General features: G+C 37.9%; 1 protein-coding gene across 1 annotated transcript in view; it reads left to right on the top strand.

The window, feature by feature from the left end:
• TMTC2 (transmembrane O-mannosyltransferase targeting cadherins 2) overlaps nucleotides 1–18,803 on the top strand; it is a 144,083-nt gene that overhangs the window by 94,508 nt on the left and 30,772 nt on the right. The window contains exon 9 of the mRNA XM_018080793.2: nucleotides 6,006–6,087. Within this exon, the coding sequence (XP_017936282.2) occupies nucleotides 6,006–6,087 (82 nt within the window). The remainder of the gene's footprint in view (nucleotides 1–6,005; nucleotides 6,088–18,803) is intronic.

Genomic DNA, 18,803 nt, shown 5'->3' with positions numbered 1-18,803 from the left:
AATATATCACCTTAATAGTCTCTCAATCACACTCCAAGACAGTAAAGCTGTGAACTGTGCTTTAAATTTCTAAATCTATATATAAACAGTGGTGTCACATTCAAAAATACTGAAGTTCCAAAATCAATGGGAACTGCTTAAATCTCAACTCTCTGGTTATCATGCCTTAAATTATCCCTGTAGATGTAGACTCAAGAACCTAGTTTATGTTACTACTCTCTTAATTAACCCTGGCTCATAGAAAAATTATACCAACTTCAATAGAATGTCAGTGAAGCTAGTAGATGGATTTTTACTCAGCAAAAATCCACATGTGGTTGAAGGAGGACTAATGTGATATATTAAGATGGAAGTTAACCACTTAAGGTGCAAATAGAGGATTAAACTAAAACACGATGTTACATTTTATTGATCCTACCAAGGCTTATTTCCAAAAGCAATGTACTGGATTACACAAGCAGCATGTGTAGACTCATGTGTGTGTGAGGACCCTGGTCCAGTGAGATGACTTGGAAGGAGAATGTCAGTCATGACCTCAGTGACAAGGTTATGTGGATGTGTTACACTGGACAATAATGAGAAAGTTACCTCACATTTATTATAAAAATGGTAAATTATATGGATTGGTAGATACAGATTTATAACCTAATTTCCTCCAGAGTAATCTAATTCATGCACCCATACACTGAGATTAATATATTACACCAAAGAGAAATAATATTATGTTCTTGAACATACTAGAGAGACAAAGCTCGAGGCCAGTACTAGTATCAGTATTGTTTCTCACTGTGGTCATCTAAGGATATGAGAGAGGAAAACTTTTAGAAGATCACATCTTTTACAAGCCTACTGATATTAGTTGGACAAAGAATAGCTCTGCATGACTTTAAACTCCTCCCCCCACAACTATTTGTTTTTCTAGTGAAATATATATCGCTTCTCATTCACTCCTCCTTACAAATCTTACCTCATATGTGTGTTTCTGTGGGATAGATGCTAACCTTTAGAAGTAATTGCTTCTCTGCCACGTTCAGTTGCTTTTATTTTATGATAATAAGGATGAGACAGAGAGGCAAGATTTATCTCCTTAATGCACAGAAAGTATAGAACCTGAGATAAATTTTGGACCTTTGATGTTGATAATGCAAGTCCTGTATATTTCATTTGCACTAGCATTTCACATACAAATTATGATGCAAGGTATTTACATTGTAATTCAGAGTGAAGATGGAAGAGTTGTAGAAATAGCAGCAAAATGAAGGGAAAAGGAATTCCTTTAGTTACTAAATACTAGATATTAAAGTTGTTTCTTAACTATTAATATTTAGAGAAGGGGTGGGGAGCTTGCCTATGCCAGTGACATCATTGTAAGATACAGCTCTCTAATTCCTGTTTTCTTAGTCCAGCTAAATAAAAGCTTTTGAAGAATACATTACTAATTTCCTCATTATTGCACCACTTAAATTGTATTTTGCCTGTCCTATCACAACTTTTGTAAGGCGAAAGGAAACTGGTTATGAAACAGTTATGCAGGTCTGCAATAACTTAAGGAGACATAGAAAGGAAGTCACAGGTTCAGTTCCCACTTCTTTACTATCCTTGCGTAGTCTGTCTGTGACTTTAAAATGTCCTAGAGAGGAAGAAGAAAATATGTAAAATAATAGTTTTCTTATATTTAGTGTCCACAGCTTAATCCACCTTCCATTATGAAATCTTTTCATAATTCAATTAAAAATGTAAATGCTTGCCAAAAAAAAAGATACATTGAGCAGACCTGGAGAATGACAGTCAACTGCATTTGTGACACAAATGCAATCACATAATTACCAGTTTAAGCTCAGAAAAAAACCCTATGTTGAAGAATGAAGTCTCTGTCCTATTGGTGAAACCCTTGTAAACTTTGAAGAATAATTAATGTTTATGGCATATAAAGTTGGTTCAAATTGCAGAGACCACCTAATTTGTTGAACCACCTTACTGGTTGTCACTGTCATCATAGTTTCCACAAGAGGGTTATTCAGAGCTGCTCAGCTGTATTTTTCAGTTTTACTACCATCTCAGGGTCCCTGGGCCTCCGGCAGCCTGAAGTAAAACAGCTGCCTCAACATGGATTTGGCACAGTTTACCAGCAAAGTGAGGAAAAAATTTGGGGTGAATATCGAAATGGTAGTTTTGTCCTCAGTTTTTTTAATATTTTAAGAATAAAATCTTTACTAATATATCAACTGCCTTTAGCTAGCTCTCTTTCACTTGTCATGGTGATCATAACAGCCATTTGTAGGAAAGCCCATTTAAGCAATGTCTGACCATATTAGCAATTGCAATCAACTACAAAGAACTAGTCTTAAAAAAATCAAGCTTCTGAGTTAATATTTAAACAATTAACTGGCTTCCAAGACTGCACGCAACCAACCATTCTGATTTGAACTCTGCATGACTGAGGTCTTTCTGAAAGCCAAGACAACTTGTGTGCTAGGTTGTAAGAGCCCTCTGTCACTTAGCTGCGCTTTTTAAGCTTTTTTTTTTCATTTTAAATTCGTTAGTGTTGCTTGAGGATAGTAATCATGGGAAATTTGTCTTTTTTTGGGCATGGGAAAGGGGGACTGAAGTTTTCTTTATTAATGGAAAACTGCTGGAAGTTTGTCCTCATTTTATGCTTTAGGTCCAGATCCAGTAAGGGAAATACCAGCCCAGTCTTCCAAATCAGTTATGAAAGTGTCTTCATCATGTTTAAGTTTTTCTTCCTTAGCAGTGAGATTCACATTCACTGTTTTATGATTCCGTGTCGTTAGTCTCTGCATTGAAAAGCCATAAATATGCCAGTACGTCTGTGCAGAGGATCTCCATTAGGGCTTGGACTAGGACCACCCACTCATTTCTCCTGAGCAGGCCAGTAGCTGTCAGATAGCACCTTTTCATTAGCTACTGACCTGGGCCAGATGTATACTGGTGACCAACAGGTGAAAGGTACTTTATATCCCATTATTGATCCTCAGAGCCATCAAGTCTTTTCATCAAAATTTATGAATAACTTTTTTATCCTTCAAATAAGTCTGCTATCATGCAGATGTAAACTTACATTTTTTTTGCTTTGTACAATTGCCAAAGCATGTCATTGTGCATATATGACTGCTCACCCTACTGCTAGAAATCGTGAGGTTTCCAGTGACTCTCAGTGCCTGCGTTTATATGGGTCAATATACATAACAGTGAACATGCACACCAAATGCTTCCCTGCCCCAGATCAGTATTTTTCAGCTGTTTAAACAATTATTTGGATTTTCTTAAAAGGTTAGAATTTTATTCCCTGATGCCATGTGTTTTATTTAGCACCAAAAACATACAGTGGGAAAGGGACAATGACAGGGATTGATGTCAAGCTAACTACACAGTGTGTACATTCTGTTGTGGTAGTTAAGGTGTACATTGGATAGTTGGAAAAAAGTTGACAAATGCTAAATTTTAATGGTGAAATAGCCTGATTCTGTCAACTGATTGGATTTTACATCATTTGACACAAAAAATAATGTGTATTAAATCTATTCTGAGGTACTGACATTTGGAAAGTGCCAAAAAGAGTAGAGCAGTCATATATTTTTGCTGATTCCAGTAAATAAAAATTAATTATGTTTGGCAAATGTTTGTGGCCTTATAGTCATAGTTCAGTAGGCAGAAGCTATGATTTTGTGACTGTATTCAATGAACTGTCCTTTTATGTTCTAGAAATAGACACAGAGAGCAACCAGCTAAAACCAATTATGTTAGTCTGTTAAAAAAAAGCAATTATGCAAAATATGTAGATGTTCACTCTGTCAATATCAATGATATGTATGCTTGGTCCTTGTCATTTTGAAGCCTCAATGCTAGACTTAGATATGCCATTGTAACTTTTGCCAGACCAAAACTGCCAACCTTGGAGTTAAATATGCAAAATTTAGTGTTTGATTATCACCTCCCCCTGCCAATTATTTTAATTTGAATAATTATTTTAGTGACCCAAATTTACATTGTGTTTTCAATTGATGACTATTTTCTTCTTCAGTTTTTGTTCTCATCTATAGTTGTATGCTATTTAAAAAAAAAAGTGTTTAATCTATAGATGTATCTTTATTGCACTAGTAGAAGAGGAAAAATCATTCTGTGCTATGGTGTCATATTTCTTTTTTTTTTAGGATTTTTGTTTGTGGGTTTGTTAGGGTTTTTTTCATTTGGTTGGTTGGCTTTTTTTTAAGGCAGGGATGAGCCACTGCAGTATAAGATAATGTACTCTTATCATGTAGTTGCACCATTTGGTTGGCAGGGCCCTTGTGCCATGTGGATTTGGCTTTAAGGAATATGGGTTTGCCAAAGAAAGTTTACTAAATAATAAGGCTAAATTCTTACCTCCAATGAACATTCATTTTGTGAAACTGGAATACTGTTAATCCTGCTTGTATCTATGCCAGGATGACCTCTTAAAATATGGCCTCTATGATGGTTTTGATGGAACCTCGTCTTGATATAGTTCTTGGTGTGCTGCACAACTTCCTTCTCTCTATTTTATTGTCTCTAAGGCCCCTGAGGAAAATACTGAGAATCTGGAGCAACTGTAATCGTGAACAGATCTTGTTATTACTCCTATGTTAACTTGTGGGATAGTGCAGGATGTTTGCCATGTCTGTTTCCAGACCACAAAACTTTAGAAAGCCTATACACTTATATCTGTGAAATAACACTCAAGGCAACTTGAGAAATGCAGACCACAATGCCTTTCTTCCATAGGGGTTAAGCTTAGCTGTTCTTTATTCTGGAGGCCTTCTATTTTATAAAACCACAGTAACTAATTTCACAGGGATAGGGATAAACAGGTCAGAGGTATCTTACTGAATACGTGATGGTGATTCGTGTCTGTGTCAGACTAGGCTGTTTTCTTGAAGAACAGAGTAATGACCACTAATGGATCTGCTCTGGCACTTGTATAGAATAATGCAGCTTTACTAGTTTGGTGATTTCAGTGATAAGGAGACTTGTCTTAGAAGATGTATGTTCTTTTTACCATAATTTCTGTTAGAGTTTTGGTTTGTTTGTGGGGTTTTTTTCCTGACCATTTTGTCATTCCATTGACCATTGTCTTTAAAAATTACCATTTCTATTACGGTTATGTTTTATGGTTGACAGAATTGATTTTTGATGAAATTTTACTTCCCACATTAACATCAGAAATACATATTTCTTTATTTTCCACCGTAAAGCCCCAAATATTTTCTATTTATTTAGCTTCGTTTGTGGTAACTTTGGCTGTGTATATAGTGTTAATTAGGATATGAGGAAATGGAATGAAACTACATCAGGGAAGGTTCAGAATGGACCTTGGGAAAAGGTTCCTCGCTGAGAAGGTGACTGGTCACTGGACCAGGCTACTCAGGGAAGTGGTTAGAGCACCCAACGCATCAGAGTTCAAGGAGTATCTGGATGATGCTCTTAGTCAAATGGATGGTTTAGTTTTAGGTAGTGTGGCGAGGAGCAGGGAGTTGGACTCAGTGATCTTTATGGGTCCCTTCCAACATAAGCATTTCTATTATTCTGTGATTTCATAGGAGCAAAACTTGCTTTTTCCTCATCCCACACACACTTTTTTTTTTTTTTAAAGCAAGACTAAAGCTCTGTCCTACCTTCTCCTCTGATTTTAGCTTGGGTAAGTGTAATGCTTGTCCAAAAAAGTAGCATGGAGCTTGGTGTTCACCCAAAACTCTTTACAATATTTTTTGCAATACTTTTCTACTACTTCCTTACTTCTTGGACATTGAGGATGTTGGACGTATTTCTTCCTCAGTCTGGAGATCTGCAGCATAAGTAGTTGACCACAAAACTTCCTGTAACACTTAAACATTCATATTTATTTAGGTTAAATCTAGTGATAATAGTAGTTGTTTTTCTCTAGTGCCTGGAATTTGGAAATTTTAATTGTACGTGATTGCTCCATGGTGACACACTGTTAAAATAATTTTCCCCCCCTTTTTTTTAAGGGACGCAAGAGTGAGGCAGAAAAGTACTTCATGAAGGCTATTCAGCTGGATCCTACCAAAGGAAACTGCTACATGCATTATGGTATGTTTCAGATAGCTAGGGTTTCCACACGTATTCCAGGCTTGCTGTTAATCTCTCCAAGTGATTAAAGGTTTGAAAAGTGCTACTGGCAAAATATCTTCTTTAAAGGGAAAGAAACTAATCTACCACGTATAACTTCATTTCAACTTGTTAATCACTGTAGAGGGAGAGTGAAGAATTTCATATTTTGCATAGCTTTCCTCCTGTGAGAGGAATTTCAGTATTGCTCCCTCTCTGGGAAAGAACAAAGGTGACTATTGCCATATGTCAAAGTTTCATGGCCTGGAATATTATTGTTAACAGTTTTGGCCTAACTTTGCTGGTTGCCGGTGGGTGGGCAACTAGAAGTTTTACTTTAGTGTGCATGAGTTCTATATTTCAAAGTGTCTTATGGGCCTTATATCTAGCTCCTTCCCAGCACCTTCTTGGCTTGAAATGCCCAAGTATTACAAAAGATTTTGACAAGTTGGCTATACCTTTCCTACTAAGCCATGCATGTGCTTATGGCACACAGTGAATTTGAAGGTATCTTTATAACTTTGGATTGTTTTTGCTAGATGTGCAAAAAATATTTCCAGATGTGTTTAGTCCCAAGGAACCAAAATTATTTATCTTTGTGGACTAATTCTTACTGTATTTTAAAGCTGATAATAGACAAATCTTAAAATACAAGCAATGTAGTCCCAGTTGGAAAATATGGAAGTAAGTAATAAGATTCATCTTAGTTTAGGAAGAAGGTAGGGAACCACAAGCACACTATATATATCTTTGTATATTGTTTTAATTTCCTCTTCTGAGTCTAACTAGTAAATGTAAAATAAATAAAAATGAGTGACCAAAAGGGAAAATTAATCTCACATAATAATCATGTTTTTACTCTATGTGATATCTTTGTCTGAATTGCTCACATGATGTATTTCTGTTTGGTCCTATGCAGTATGAAATTCTGTATGTTAGACTCCCAGAATCAAACTTTGGACATAGAACTTGTATTTAAATTAATGTAACCCACTGTTGCATTATTTTACATTATGAAACATTGCAGTTAGTGACCTTGTCTTCTATTTATGCCTGTGCAGGTAAATCTGATAGGGGTATTTGTGCACATAAGTCACATTATTTCAATTGGATATAAGTATAGTCAATTCCTCAAGACAATGGAGAAAAGTTACTGCTGATTATTTCTTGGAATCCCACTCAAACCCCTTCCAGCCTTTGTTATTAAGAAATCTATCCTTAGTTATTAGGAAATCTTAATTGCATACAAATTCAAGGTAGGTCTCAACAATGCATCTCAGCAAAAGACATTTAGGATTGTGTGTATTTCATTACAGATCTAGACTTGTTTTCTTTTTCTCTCTCATTACTTCATCAACTTGTCTGTCCTTTTCTACAGTATTCCCTCTGTCTCATTTTCAAGTGCCCTATAAACTAAAAACATGGTTATTGAAATCATCATTCATGTCTGATACATTGACTGCTTTATTACCAGATCACAATATTAAAATGGTGTATTGTTTCCTAATAAGATTATTCCCTAAAAACATTAGCAAACTTCTCCTTTGTTGTCTTCCAGGTTCAAAAAGTGGGTTCTGTCCTTGTGCAGTGGTCATTACTGCACCATAAGTGAGGTTTTACTCAGCAGTTCAGGAGTGAAGGAAAAATTTAGTCAGTGGAGTAACAGCACAGTAAAATGTGATGCTGAAAGGCAATAGACACAAGAAGGTTCTCTGTAAAGCTGTTAGCTCTCTATCATGGAGCATTATACACAGAGAACTCTTCTGAATGCATGTGAAACCTTTTCCCTATATAACTTCTGATCACCTTACCAAATTCAGTGATGTTATTCTATGTTTATATCAAAGTATCTGTGAGAAAGATATGGTCTACTTCTGCTTGGGTTATGTGTCTGTGTAGTACAGCTGATTCACAAATCCTTGTCACTTTGGGCATGGGACTTCATAAAATTTGAAATAAATTATCCTTATTTTTATTTTCTTTCCCTTTTCCCTTTCTTTTCTTTTTAGCTTTATTTCTCTTTTCCCTTCCACCTATTGCTTGAATTGATGAGGATTGTTTGTTACCAGGGGCATTCCAAATATTACATGGGAATCCCTAGTGAACACTAAGCTTTATCTCTCCATCTCATTAATTTGTTCCAGGACCTTGTCACAGGTACATTCTACATCCTATATGCCAGGAGTTTAATTATGGGGAAATACATCTGTATTTTGCATGTAAATCTTAGAGATTCCTTTTTTTCTCAGCATGAAGATGTTGGAACAGAGAATAAAGTAGTTGGCATCAGTCCTAAAAAAACACATACCTCACAAAACAGCCAAATGAAAAGAGTGGTCAGTTGGGACATAGCAGTGTGTTGATGGATTAGCAGAAATAAATGGACTGTAGATTTTCTTCCAAGTGCACAGAATTGCACACACTTATAATTTGTGCTCCCAGGTTGTGCAGATGTTATTTTTGACTTTTAACCTTTTGGACTTTTTTTGGCACTATGAGAAAAACTGTCAATATACTGTATCTTTTAAGAAGCTTACATTTGTATTATAATTTAGTTCAAACCTTAAGCCAAAGCTATTTTTGGGTACGATTTGATGCAGGAGGCAAAATGATCACATGAAAATTTGGAGAGAGGTGAGCAGTTTTGTATTTGCTCCTTGAATAATACCACCACCGCACATTTATCAACTTAGCATTGTAATCAGTTTTGTATAGGTACTTTGCTGACTTTGGATTTCAGTGGATTTAGGCTTGAAGCAGTGTTTCCCAGACTTATTATGCTTGAAGATGTCTGAAGGGAGAACTAGTGGAAAAGGTGAAGAGATATAAATCGCTGTGGACTGCTGATGTGATGCCATGTCGTTGGGGATAAGGCAAAGTGGCTTTTACTCTAGTCACCAGAGAGGATCGCAGTCCCCTCTCAGACTGAAATGCAGACAGCTGCTCACCTGACCGTGTTTCTTTTCCCCTTCTTTCTTCTCCTCCTCTCATACACCAGTTATCTGAACATCTGAACTTTGTGCAAAACCATTGTCTTACAAATATGTGAGTGTTGATGGGTGATATGATACAAGCTGCTCAGGTACACAGCATGCTACCAGAAGCCCCTCACAGATGAAAGAGAGAAAATTCATATGAATCAGGAAGAAGAAAAAGTGACAGAGGAAGGATTGCAGAAGCACTAATGTAATTTTTTTTCTTTTTTAGTTCTCTTTCAATTAAAATATTATTTTTGGCACAGCATACAAGTTTTTAAACTAAAACGTTGAAGGAAATTATTTTGGATACTAAATTTGAATGCTCTGGTAAAGTTTGAGACTTAATTGGATATTTTAATACACAGTTGTTAAAGATGACTTAAAGTGAACAGTTTTGACTAAAACAGGTCGAACCTAGTAAATTATTTATTTTTGAATTCTTTCTTTTTCCTGTGGGAAAGTTTACTTCAAAATGTCTTACCACACCTACTCAAGATATTGGCTCTCATGCATCCCACTTTACTTTGAGGAGCTAACTCAAGTATTCCATTTTGAATCCTGCAAGACCTTGGTAGCATCTGTCATTAACAGATTGATAACAGAATTGAGGTGATCTCCATTGACATAGAAGAGATTCATTCTAAGCTACTTGTCTCGATTAAATGTCTGTGATCACATGAGATGAATCCAAGTGTCAATCCGAGAAACCACAAAGAGGTTCCTATGAACTATACAAGTCCAAAGGAACTTTCTTCTAAATATTTTAAGAACATAATGGCATCTAAAGAGTCCATGCGTCAAAGTTGTTAACAAATGTGCCAAACATAGGAATGTTCAGTCAGGTCAGACCAGTGCCCTTATGGCCTAGAGACTATTTGGTTTTGGATATAGTATTGACCATCCGCAAAGGAAGTCTCGGTGTCTGCACTCAGTCTATCTCAGTAGAAGTTGAAGAAAGATTATGTATGTATGAAATTTGTCAGTGCACAGAGATGAGGGGAATTTCAAACAGTGAAATACTTAAGAGCTCATCTGTTTGAAAAGAAACAAAAATAAATTCTTCAGTTAGTAGGATGCAGTGTAATTAAGGAGTTTGAAATTGTTGAAGGCTTTCTGTACCTCCAGAACTGTCTTATTTAATTTGTAATTTATTGTCTAAAAGTAAAAAAAAACCAACCCAACCAACCAAGCAAACAAGCACACAAAAAACCCCACCCAAACCCCACAACTAAAGCATGCTTCATTTTATTTGTTTGCTAAAAATACATTTTGCCACTGTGCCTCTTAAAGTGCATGTAATGGCCTCTCTCCAACATAATGAAAGTACAGTGGGGAAAAAAAGAGAGAAGGAAAGAAGCAGTGAGGTTTCAAGATAAATGTCTGTACAGAGGTCCCTTCTCCCTTACTTTTGTAATGGATTAATTGGAATAAGGAAGTCAGGAACCCAATGGGATGCTCAAATTAACTCTGTTTTATTAATCACTGTTGAGACCTCCTTTTAAAATAGTTTCCTTTGAATAATACATTGTTTCTAATAACTTTAAATTGTTTAACAAGTCTTTTTTTGTTATAAAAATAGATTATTCTTATTAGATTAATTATGCATTCACTTAATTAGGCAGTTCACATTGATCATCTGCCTTTTTCGGTGCATTCCCAGTTACAAATATAAAACAAAATGAAAAAGAGGCTTTCAGATTACATAAAACTGAAGTGTATTAGCTACACTCTCATTGAAGAAAGATTAACATGTTCCCAAATATACTTTTTTTTACATTGTCTTTCACTTTTGAATTTGTGATAATTTAGAAGTTACTTTTATAGGTTTTCTTATATTATCTGTTTCTTTTTAAACAAGTTTAGCTTGTTAACTGCTGTATTTGTTTTTCAATTTCATCCTATGTCTTTCTGATCACTGTTTCTGGAGAGGGCTTTTAGCCCTTTTTGATGCCTAAATTTTCATCTAAGTCTATGAGCACTCTGTATCTGTCTTATTTCCAAAGATAACTGCCCTACCACTCCTATGTCACAGCCTGAAAATTAATTGGAACTACTGTGGTTTAAGTCATACACTTAGATGTCTTAGTGAGTGTGAGAATTTTCATATATTTACATGTGAATTCAGTTTTCTTTTTAGGTGTTTCCTCTTAGACTGAGATATAATAAAGTGAAGTGCTGGGTCCTGGACTTCAGTCAAAACAACCCCCTACAGCACTACAGGCTGGGGGAAGAGTGCCTGAAAGAGGCCCAGTGGAAAAGGATCTGGGGGAGTTGGTCATCAGCCATCTGAACATGAGCCAGCAGTGTGCCCAGGTGGCCAAGAAGGCCAATGGCATCCTGGCCTGTATCAAGAATAGCGTGGCCAGCAGGACCAGGAAAGTGATTGTCCCCCTGTACTCGGCACTGGTGAGGCCACACCTCGAGTGCTGTGTCCAGTTCTGGGCCCCTCACTACAGGGAAGCATGGAGGTGCTGGAGCATGTCAACAGAAAAGTAACGGAGCTGGTGAATGGTCTGGAGAGTAAGTCATGTGAGGAGCAGCTGAGTGAGGTGGGCTTTTTAGCCTGGAGAAGAGGTGGCTCAGGAGAGACCTTATGGCTTTCTACAGCTACCTGAAAGGGGTTCGTAGCCAGGTGGGGATTGGCCTCTTCTCCCAGGCAACTAGCAACAGAACAAGAGGAAGAATTTCTTCACTGAAATGGTTGTCAAGCATTGGAACAGGCTGCCCAAATAGGTGGTGGAATCAACTTTTCCACATAGTCACATTGTTCACAGTGCTGGAGCTTTGTGTCTTTGCTCTTCATTCACTGAGCAGCCTAGGAAAGCTTTATTTTTCTTCTGCATATTTAAGGAAAAGATCTTACGAAGAAAAAGACTAGTGTACTTAAGAAAAATAAAATATCAATGTTGTATTTGTGAGAAAGAGAAACATCAACCATGACCTACTAATGAAATTTTACTAATTTCTTCAGGAGAGTTTTATGTTGATGGAAGAAATGTCACTCTAGTCCATAGGAAGGTCATTTTTTATCTTTGTCAGTGAAATGAATAAAACTTCACAATCCATAATTCCAGTGAATGAATTGTCCCATTTCTGACTGACAGCTTAGCTAAGCGCAATATATGCCAAATAATTAATACAAGAGTGCATGGATCTGTTACACTGGGAACACCAGATCCTACATGGTGATTATGTATTGAGAAAATAAATTCCTTGATGAGATGGAGTCAAAGCCATCCAGATATTGTATGTCCATCACTAAGTCACTTTACCAACCTTCCCAATACACGGTCTTGAACTTTTCTGCAAAGGAAAGGGGTTTTTCCATTTTATATCTTTTGGAAATCCTAACATTAATATACAGTGATTTTGTAGGGAAACTATAAAACAAGTTTATGATACTCAAATAATACATGTTCATAGAACATATGTGGTCTTTGGAGAAATGGTCACTCTGTCTTGAGCATACAGTGTCATCAAATTAGGGTCCTGAGTTTGGCCTATGGCTTATAGCTCCTCCTACAATATCAGTGAATGCAGTTCCAGGAAGACAGGATTCCTAGACCCAAAATGGGAAGGAGATGTAACTGTCTTGCAGAAAGACTTGATTAAGCTTCTGACCTCTCTGTTTCCAGAACTCTCTGTAATAACTTTGATTTTAGAAAATCTTTAGCTAGAACTAACAGACAAGACAGTATTTCTTACTTCCAAACTGAAACTGGAAAATATACCAGAAGCTGAGCTATTCAGAAGAATCCACCAACCTGAAGTCCTTTTTGTTGCTCTTTAGGCTGTTGCGATCACAAAACATTAAAAGAAGATTATTACAGACCACTATAATAACTATTTGTTCCAAACTTCCTTTAGTACCAGTCACTGAGGTGGAATGCAATGGAGTATTTCCAAGCAAGCTAGGTCACCAACCTTAAATGCTGTGGAATTTCCATTTAGTCTGCCTCTTCCCTTGAGTTTATCCTTAAATCTAATCATTCTGACATCTCAAATACGTGGTTGACTCTGCTTCCTCAGCATAATATACTAGACTGCTCAAGAGATATGGTATAGATATTGCAGATCAGAGACAGATCTAAAAATGTGGCTTTATGCTTCTTCCATGTTGCCAAAATGTAGGGTTTCTGCAGGAACTGAAAAAGCATGTGACACAAACAACCCTGGAGACTTCTTTGCTAATGATCATATGTTTTGATCTATGAGTACTATCTCATGAGGATTTTTTTAGAGATAGCATGAGACTGTTACAGAAGTACAACTGGATAGTTTTTTCCCATCCAGATTTCACATTTCCAAACTTATACATCACCAGGTGTTTGGGAAATGACAGTATCTGTAAATCATGAGGTCCCTGTAGTTTGTATTTTCATCATTAATCTTTTGTTTTAGTGAGAGCTTCCAGTGATCCAGATGTGATCACAAGTTCAGTCATCAAGTCCCAAAGGTTTGCAAGTTAATTTTTTCTCTCTTTATCTCTGATCATGCTCTGGATGACATCCAGTGGTACATTTAGCACAACTGCAACAGATAACTTTTTCAGACAAAGAAAAAGGCTAATAAAGTTTTTTCCAAGCCAGTGCATATACTGATATTGCAGCACCCACTGGCTTGCATAGTGTTTCTGTATATTTTATTTGCATGGAATAATTTTCTCCATGGGAACCAATTGAAAGGATAAAGTCTCCAGAATTCTTTCCAGCAAGAAACCAAGAGAACAGCTTTAGATTAAGATGGAATGGCATATAAGGAGCAGCAAAAAAAAGAAATGCTGCTACCATTTAGGTGATTGTGATGTAAATTGTCTTTGTTTCTCCTGTCACAACCAGCACATTCAGCAAGAAATCGTCTTAACAGGCCTGGAAAGCCAATCTTTAAACATTCCCTTGCTCTGGGAACTTCTGATTCACAGCCAATGAATCTGTTTTGAAAGTCTTAAAGGAAACAGTTACATTAGGTCATGTCTGTTGACTTTGCATCTTGCAACCTTGATTCATCACCTTAAAAGCTTTGGAAATCAACTTACAGACAAGGTCTCTCCTCATTTCTTCCACAGAATGCTATTTCAGTTTTCTATATAGAAAGCTCTATTTGCATCTGCTCTTTTGCTCTGCATTGTCTCAGCAGAGCTGAAGTTCAGCAAGCTTCAGTGGTGGATCTGCTCATATCACTAAGAATATAGTTCTCAAGACATGATCTTGCATCCTTACTGTGCTTCAAAGACAAAATACAATGCATTGGTTCAGCCGGAACCCTATCCCTCTTCTGGTTTCTGCTGAAACTTGAAATGTTTTGAAAGCACTAGCATATATTCAGCTTCAAATCCTCAGTGTTGAATATGCTGAAAGAACTTATAGTGAAGTTTATTTTTTTTACAGTTGGGTCTAGATAGAGCACTCTTCATGTTGTGGAAGTAGAAAACTTTTTAAGAGGATAAGAAGCAGAAGACTTGGTGACAAATGTATATTAAAAGAAGCAAATTCCTATTATGGTACTATTGGAAGTTTTTACATTCTTATACAGAAGATAGTTTACTTGGCTTTGCTTGGATTACTAAAGATAGTCTAAGTCATTGAAATATGAGTAAGTGCAGAACCAACAGCATTCTGAGAACATTCAAGATGGTTCTTTTCAAAAGCAACAGCAACAAAAAGAGCTATTTCAGAAATCTTCTCTGTTCTGGGACAAAGTACCTTTGAATATTTGCCAGTGAGTAAAAAAGAGAACATTTCAACTGAAGAAAGATTGGTGCAAATTGCACTGTTATCTACTAAATAAGCAAATTGCACTTCTATCTAATAAAATAAAAGCTCATAGTGCCTACAAGGAATAGTTAAGCCCATTCTAGAGGAACACACTAATGCCTTTGTGCTCTGAACATAAGAGATTACTACACATAGACATATCCCAACCAATTAATACCTTTCTTATTACAATAAAGCAGCAGAACTACCAGTTCAGATGTATGGCTTTTAAATTGTTCATGGTGCTTTTTAACAAAGTGCTTTACAAATGTTCATGATCATTTTAGAGAGACAGTTATACAGGATAGAAAGCTGTATGCTTTCATTTCTGTGGATAAATATTTGTTTAAAAAATTGATAAAAGATGAAAATAAGTTGTTCTTTTTAATGCCAGAAACTGGACTTTTTGTTGTTGTTTACATACATACTTTTATCTTACTTTTCAGTAGATTGCATATATTACCTCTCAAATTTTTGGTCAAGTAGGGAGTCAAAAAACACTGTTGATGATTTGCAGGAAAAAATAAGTTTGAACAAGGCTGTAGGTACAGAATTCAGCAGCTTTAATGCTATTTCTGATTCCTAGATACTTTAGGGAAAAAATAACTAAGAGGATTGTGAAGTATTGAATCAGTTCTCTGCTGTCAAAGGTCTTTAAAAACTCCTGACTGCACATTTGCACTCAACTCAGTGCTGTCTAGCAAGAAAGGTGGAAAATTCTATTTTAAAAAGTAATGTTCCAGGCAAAGTGTTGCTGAAGGTCACGTTGGAAGGTGGACTATGGATTTCCTACTTCCAGTTTAGAAGAATAGTAAAGAAAAATATGCTTTCCTTGGAGAAGGAAAATGTGGGATTCAGAGCTTGTAGAAGGCTGTTTTCTCAAAAGCTGGTTCTGATTCCAAAAAACAATCAGGCTACCGTAATTTATGTTGTTGGCAACAGTAAGAATCATGACACCTGCAATAAGAAAGGTGGTGTTGGGCAGTGTCTCTGTGGTGGGTCTATATCAGCGATTAGTAACGGAGGAAGAAGAAAAAGAAGAAGCTTCTAGCAAAAAGAAGGATGAGAAGGGGCGGATCAAAGAGCCAGTCCTTCAACAGAGGAAGTCAGATGAATCAAACAGGAAACCGAGGTTACCCAGTCCCTGAACTCATCAGAACTCCGGGACTTGCGGAAAGATTTCAGCCACCAGCCTGGTGAGTGGATTCCTACTGGGCTGCTTCGATGCTGGGATAATGAGAATACAGAAAAAATCTGTAGTGGGTTAACCCTGGCCAGATACTAGGTACCCATTAAAGCTACTCTCTCACCCTCCCTCTGCAACTGGACAGAGGAGGGAGAAAAAAAACCAGCTAAGAATTCATGAGTAGAGATAAGAGCTGGGAGAGGTCAGTGACTGATTACCTTCACAGGCAAAACAAGACTCAAAGTGGGGATAGTATTATATTTATTACTAACAGGATAAGAGCCAAAGAGTGAGAAATAAAACAGTCTTAAAAATACCTTCCCCACCCCTCCTTCCTTCTGTGTTCTCCCTCCTCCCCCCCAGCAGTGCAGGGGGACGGGGAATGTGGGTTACACTCAGTTGTTGTTTCTGCCACTGCTCAGGGAGAGGAGTCCTTCCCCTGCTCCCATGAGGTCCCTCCCATGGGAGACAGTCCTTGATGGACCTCTCCAGCGTGAGTCCATCCCTCGGGCAGCAGGTCTTCCCAAACTGCTGTCCCATGGGTCACTCCTCCATGGGGTGCAGTCCTTCATGAATGAGCTGTGCCAACGTGGGTCCCCCACAGGGACCACAAATCCTACCACAAAAAACCTGCTCCAGCGTGGGCTTCCCTCTTTACAGGCTGCAGGTCCCTGGCAGGACCCTGCTCCATCCTGGGCCTCTCATGGGGTCACAGCCTCCTTCATGCATCCACCTGCTCCAGCATGGGCTCTTCCATGGGCTCTAGGTGGGTCTCTACACCCCAATGGTCCTCCATGGGCTGCACGGGCACAGCTGCTCCACCATGGGCTGCACCACGGGCTGCAGGGACCTCAACTCCAGCACCTGGAGCACCTCCTGCCCCTCCTTCTGCACTGACCTTGGTGTCTATGTTGTTATTCCCATGTTCTCACTCCACTCTTCCCTGGCTGGAATTTATTCTGTGCAACAATTTTTTGTTCTTAAATATGTTGTCACAGAGGCGTTACTGTCACTCCTAATTGGCTCAGCCTTGGCCAGCGGTAGGAAGTCCATCTTGGAGCCGGCTGGCATTGGCTCCACAGGACAGGGGAAGCTTCTAGCAACTTCTAACAGCAACCACCCCTGTAGCCCCCCTGCTACGAAAACTCAGCCACAGAAACCCACTACAGTCTCATAGAACGTGAGGTTTGCCAGCTGCCTGTCATAGGAGAAAATCCTACATGTAAATTTAGACCCACACAAGTGGTTCCTGGATCTTGGGGCTTGTGGGTCATACCTTCTGATCCACCTTCAACACCTTGGCATTGTTACACCCTGCTAGTGCCCTTCTCTTGGGAAAACATATGGCTTTGACAGGAAAAGTTCAGAAGTCTACTTTTTATTGAAGAAAGTGCAGCAGTAAAGTGCCAATCCACTTCATTCTTGTATGAATTTAGTATATAATATTAAAAGGAATGGCAGCTAATGTTTTCAAAATGATATCTCTCTGCTTAGGTGCTTTAAATTAAATTGAGATGTGTGAATAAAATTAGTATGCCTTTCAGGAGAACTTGGCAAATCAATTCTCAGCTGAAAGTTTCCACCTTGTACTGGGTCTGGCTTGGATAGCATTAACTTTCTTTATAGCAGCCTGGATGATGCCATGTTTTGTATTTGTGACTAAAACAGCCTTCCTTGATAACACACTAGTGTTTTGGCTGTTGCTGAATAGTGCTTGAGCAGTGTCAAGGATTTCTCGTTCAATTAGTCTGCCCTAACACAGACTGTGGATGGGTAGGTGGTTGGAAGGGGACGCAGCTTGGACAGCTGACCTGAGCTGGCCGAAGGGATAGATAAAACAGATCATAACAAACCATATAACATCATGTTCAGCAATAAAAACTGGAGTAGAGAAAGAAGAAGGATTTTGGCTTTGTTGGAGACTGGCTAAGCATCAGTCTGCATGTGAGAAGTGGCAAGTGATTTTCTTCACTTTGCTGTTTGGTTGATTTTTTTGTTGTTTTTTTTCTTTCACATATTAAACTGTCTTTATCTTGATGCACAAATTTTCTTGCTTTTGTTCTTCCTGTTTCTTCCCATCACCCTGCTGGAGTGGGTGGGGATGAGCAGATGCGTGAGTGCTTGGATGCTGATAGGGGCCAACCCACCACACACCTGTATGCTCAGGTATTTACTTTTCCACTAGATTGAGAAGGTAGTAGTCAATTATATTTATAGCCCATCCAAACAGGGAAACGCTTGATCAGCAACCACTGATGAAATCACCTCTACTCAGGCAATGATTAAGGCAGGTAAGGGTTGTTTGCCTCATGAAATCATGGAATATCCTGCATTGAAAGGGACCCACAAGGATCAGTGAGTCCAGCTCTTGGCCCTGCACAGGGGAGGCCCAAGAATCACGCCATGTGCCAGAGAGTGTTGTCCAAATGTTTCTTGAACACGTAAGGTAACATCACTGCTGAGCTTCAGTGTTACAGAAAACTGGAAGTATGTTTCTAAAGATCTATCTCTAAAACCCATTGAGTAATTTTTTTATTGGCAATAATAAGGAGAGCTTTATTCTCCTTATGTAATTAATCTGCTTAATGAGCAGTTGACATTATTTTTAAATTGTAAGGTGCAAAATATTTTTCCTAAATTAAGTATATATTTATTTGAGAATTCTCCTGAATGTTCACTGTCTTGAAATATAAAAGCTTATGTCCTCCTTTTCCCCTCTGGCTGGATCTATTAATAGTACATCCAGCTACCAGTGTTTCATTCTGCTAATCCAGGGCTTTC

This window comes from Manacus vitellinus, unplaced genomic scaffold (genome assembly GCF_001715985.3).
Source record: "Manacus vitellinus isolate BGI_N305 unplaced genomic scaffold, ASM171598v3 scaffold_5_pilon, whole genome shotgun sequence".
NCBI lineage: Eukaryota > Metazoa > Chordata > Aves > Passeriformes > Pipridae > Manacus > Manacus vitellinus.
This window is presented reverse-complemented; position numbering and strand designations above follow the sequence as displayed.